This window comes from Sinocyclocheilus grahami, unplaced genomic scaffold (assembly GCF_001515645.1).
Source record: "Sinocyclocheilus grahami isolate Dianchi unplaced genomic scaffold, SAMN03320097.WGS_v1.1 scaffold5982.1, whole genome shotgun sequence".
Lineage (NCBI taxonomy): Eukaryota > Metazoa > Chordata > Actinopteri > Cypriniformes > Cyprinidae > Sinocyclocheilus > Sinocyclocheilus grahami.
The window spans coordinates 1-3,705 of NW_015510529.1; the positions used below are offsets into that span (position 1 = coordinate 1).

Consider the following 3,705-nt stretch of genomic DNA (forward strand, 5'->3'; position numbering starts at 1 on the left):
GCCTAGAGTGAGCAGAGGCCGGGGGCTAGAGTGAGCAGAGGTGGCAGGCTTGAGAATAGCGCAGCCGGCGGATTCGACGAAGGAGCGTCCGGAGGGCTTGCGGCAACCACATGTGACGACCCCGGGCTGGACTCCACTTCGTCCACCGATCCGGTGATTCACAACGCAAAGTTGTTGAATTTCCTCAGCGACCAGCACGGATCAGCTCTAGGCATGACGAAGCGGATATCGTCCTCTTTTGGAAGGCCAAACAAAGTAGTTTCGCTTTCACAACGAAACACACAGCATCTTCACGACATGGCGGCGGCGGCAACAATAATACTACAGCGAGAATAAAAGTTACGCCTTCTTTCTTTGCGTGAACATTTGGGCGGCGTTATGCAAATCTTCCCACATAGTGACGTAGATATGTGGGGGCGTGTTAGAACGAGACGTTTTAGGTAGGTGTGGCTGACTCTTAACTTTTATAAAGAATATCTCTTTGGATTTGAGACTTTAGTTTGCAACTTTACAGATCTTCTTTATGCACCAAGAGCTTGTAACACTCCAAAGAGAAAGGAAAAACTGAAATCGCATCATATGACCCCTTTAAGAAAACAGCAAGTAGTGATTACCTAAACCGGAACGGGTGTTGGAGCGATCCATTATGGCGTGCTTGCTGGGGTTGTTAAGGATTGATCGCTTGGCAAGTGCAATATCTGCCGTCACCCGGGTGATAGTAATCCTAGCAATCGATTTACATATTAGAAAAGTCACAATACTCTATTTGTCTACACACAATTATAATTATAGTAAAGATTCCTTTGTAATGAATCAACAGTCCATTAACTCCTTAATCATGTGTACCATACCTTCCTTCAAATCTGTGTTTTAAAAAATCAAAGAGAGCTTTTTGCATCATGTCTGTAACCTGTAAATAAAAATCAAAGGTAGAAAACACCATTAACAGTGTTTCATAAAAGTGTAGTTTCCGTTATGTACAGTAGAGGGCAGTACATATTTGTACAGCATAAGTGTGGCACAAGAGAACATAAGAAAATAATCCTCAGGTTGTGCTATAAGACACATTATACACAATTTAAAATAAGAATAGTACTTGTTTTAAGTTAAGAGTAATATATTTTTATATGTCTTTTGAGCCACTGGCTGCTTCAAAGCAGTAATGCTGAAGATCCTCAGAGAGTTTGGACAGTGAATGACTCACTGAACATTGCACAGCAAATGGCCCTCACCTCATAGCCCTTTAGCGAAGGCCCCATGAGCACCACAGGACGCATGGAAGGCACAACATCATATGCAGCCAGTTGCTCTCCCTGCAGTCAAAGAAACTGGGTGAAAATATGTTTAAACAAACAGGCAATATATGAATATAAATATAAATGTGTGTGTGACGAGGTCATAATCACAGCATTATGTATTTGCTCACCGATTTTTTCTTCACTTGCTGAACTAAAGGATAATTTTTTAAAAATTAGAAATTTAATTGCACACAGAAACATAAAATGATAACATTATTTATGTTCCACATACATACTTTTTGTCCAGATAAGTGGATAATAACAAATAAAGAATAATAAATGATGAAGGGAAACCTACATGCTAATGTAGATAATTTAGTTAAATTCAGTAATGAATACAAATAATGATACATGAAGTGTCAGCGCACCTGTTTGTGGTGGAGCTGCTTTCTTTGCATTCATATCATCTTTAGCAGCACTAGCCGCTTTACTGTAACGAGAAAAAAAGCATTTTGTACATAATGAATGTTGCCACAATTTATGCACATTTAAATGGCTGATTCATTCATGCAATAAGAACACAAAGATTACAAAATGACGACTCCACACTGCATTATTAATGAGATTTGTTTACTTGGCCAGCGCTTTGGCGGCCTTCCTGGCCTGCATCTCTCTTCTGATCAGAATCGTCTCCAGGTTCACCGGGCTGGGGATAAAACCAACCTCTCCCCCTTCCTTTACAGGCCGTCCAATCCACCAGTCATTGTTAAATTTCTGTAAACAACAACTTTTAAAATTTGATTTACTTCAGTGTAATGGTCATACAGGTGATCTGGGAACACACTGACCTCTTTGATATGCAGGAAGTCTTTAGCTTCAAAAGAAACTCCGTGCCCTGGTATGGGGACGTTGTCATCATCTGCAGGAGTGTAGGTGAAGTTTGTGCGCACGGCGAAAGCAACAGGCTTAAACTGAATAATCGCAACAAAAAGGAAAGAATGAAACCTTTTGATAAAAACACTGAATGTGAGTGACACTTTTGCATCAGAATCCTTTGTGAGCACATGAACTGCTACAGTATGTTTCAGTTCTGTACCTAGAGATGTAAACAAAATCTCCATGTAGTTCAGTTCTACCATTTTATTTGTAAATGTGTCCATGAGGTTGTGTATAAGTGAATGGCAGCAGACAGATACTTTGATGAGAGTGCTGGAACAGAAACACTGCTGATTTGAGCAACGGCACATGTGCTGCATTGCCCCAGGCAAGTTACTAATAATAGCTTTCATTAATTTACCTTCAAACCAATTGCAATGCACAAATTCATTCTCAAAGAGCTCCATATCAGCCCAGTAAAGGGTAATGCTGTCTATTGGCAGCTCTATGACGCTTGAGGACAGTGTGGATTTGAATATATATGATGAGACTGAATGCACAAGAGATCATATTAATTTAATCTGCAAAGACCTAAAACTTGTCCTTCAAGTGCTGTAAAATTTGCAAGGATAATTTATATGGAGTGCAGCAGGGTAGGCTACATGTGATCAGTGTTGATTCATCCATATTTACATATATTTACAGTAACAGGACGAAAGGACAATTGTAGAGTAGCAACTGAGATAAACAGTTGGTTTGCTTGGGTCAGCTTCCCCTTACATTTTAAGTGCTTTTGGCTACACTTTAGCAGATTTGTACTTTGATAGCATAATATATTTGAAGATGTCATATATAAAGATTTTTGGTTGATTAGTGTTGTTTATTTCTTAATCTGCCCTTATTTTGCTTGGTTAAACCTATAAAGCAAAAACTTAAAATATTAAGGAATCTAAAGTTAAAAAGGTTACAATAATCACAGTCTTATGTATTTATTGATTGATTGTATGCTTTAAATTTTTACATCTGGTATAAAAAAAAGTGATTAAAGGATTACTTTAAGACAAAACATTTGGAAACATAAGCTTACTGTATATTACAATGTATAACTTTTTTTCTTTAAAAACAATCCTCCAAGTCTCCATATTTTAAAATACTATAATCTATTTGTTCCTAATTAATTATTGTGTTATAATTTGGTACTTCATTTAAAAGAAGTCAAAAGTCAAATGTCAGCAAAATGGAAGTCTAGCATAACACTCCAAAATAATTAGCAAAATAATCACATTCTCATGCTTTTTAGTTAGTGAATTTTTCAGAAAATCTGGTATACTTTTTTTTTTTTTAATTGCCATTAAAGGATTGCCTGAGCCTTAAAAAAGTTTGAGAACATTAGCTTACTCTATTTCACAATGTATAACCTGTTTCTAACTTAAAAAAAAAAACAATAATCCAGTTTTCCATATTCAAAAATACTGCCTAGTAACACAATAATAAATAAATCACTTTGTTCTATTAATTTATTGTATTATAATTTGGTATTTAACTGAAAGATAGTAAAATGTCAACACAATAGCAGTCTAGCTGCTTATAG

At 36.8% G+C, this 3,705-nt stretch overlaps 1 protein-coding gene across 1 annotated transcript; it reads right to left on the bottom strand.

Moving 5' to 3' along the window:
* Positions 1-588: 588 nt before the first annotated feature.
* On the bottom strand, positions 589-3,028 carry LOC107577416 (voltage-dependent L-type calcium channel subunit beta-4-like). The gene is made up of 7 exons (XM_016263497.1): positions 2,087-3,028; positions 1,873-2,012; positions 1,667-1,728; positions 1,427-1,449; positions 1,233-1,313; positions 852-910; positions 589-724 (listed from the first exon to the last, which is right to left on the bottom strand). The coding sequence occupies exons 1-7, from the start codon at positions 2,579-2,581 to the stop codon at positions 589-591; spliced, it is 996 nt and encodes a 331-aa protein (XP_016118983.1). The 5' UTR covers positions 2,582-3,028.
* Between the last annotated feature and the right edge of the window lie 677 nt (positions 3,029-3,705).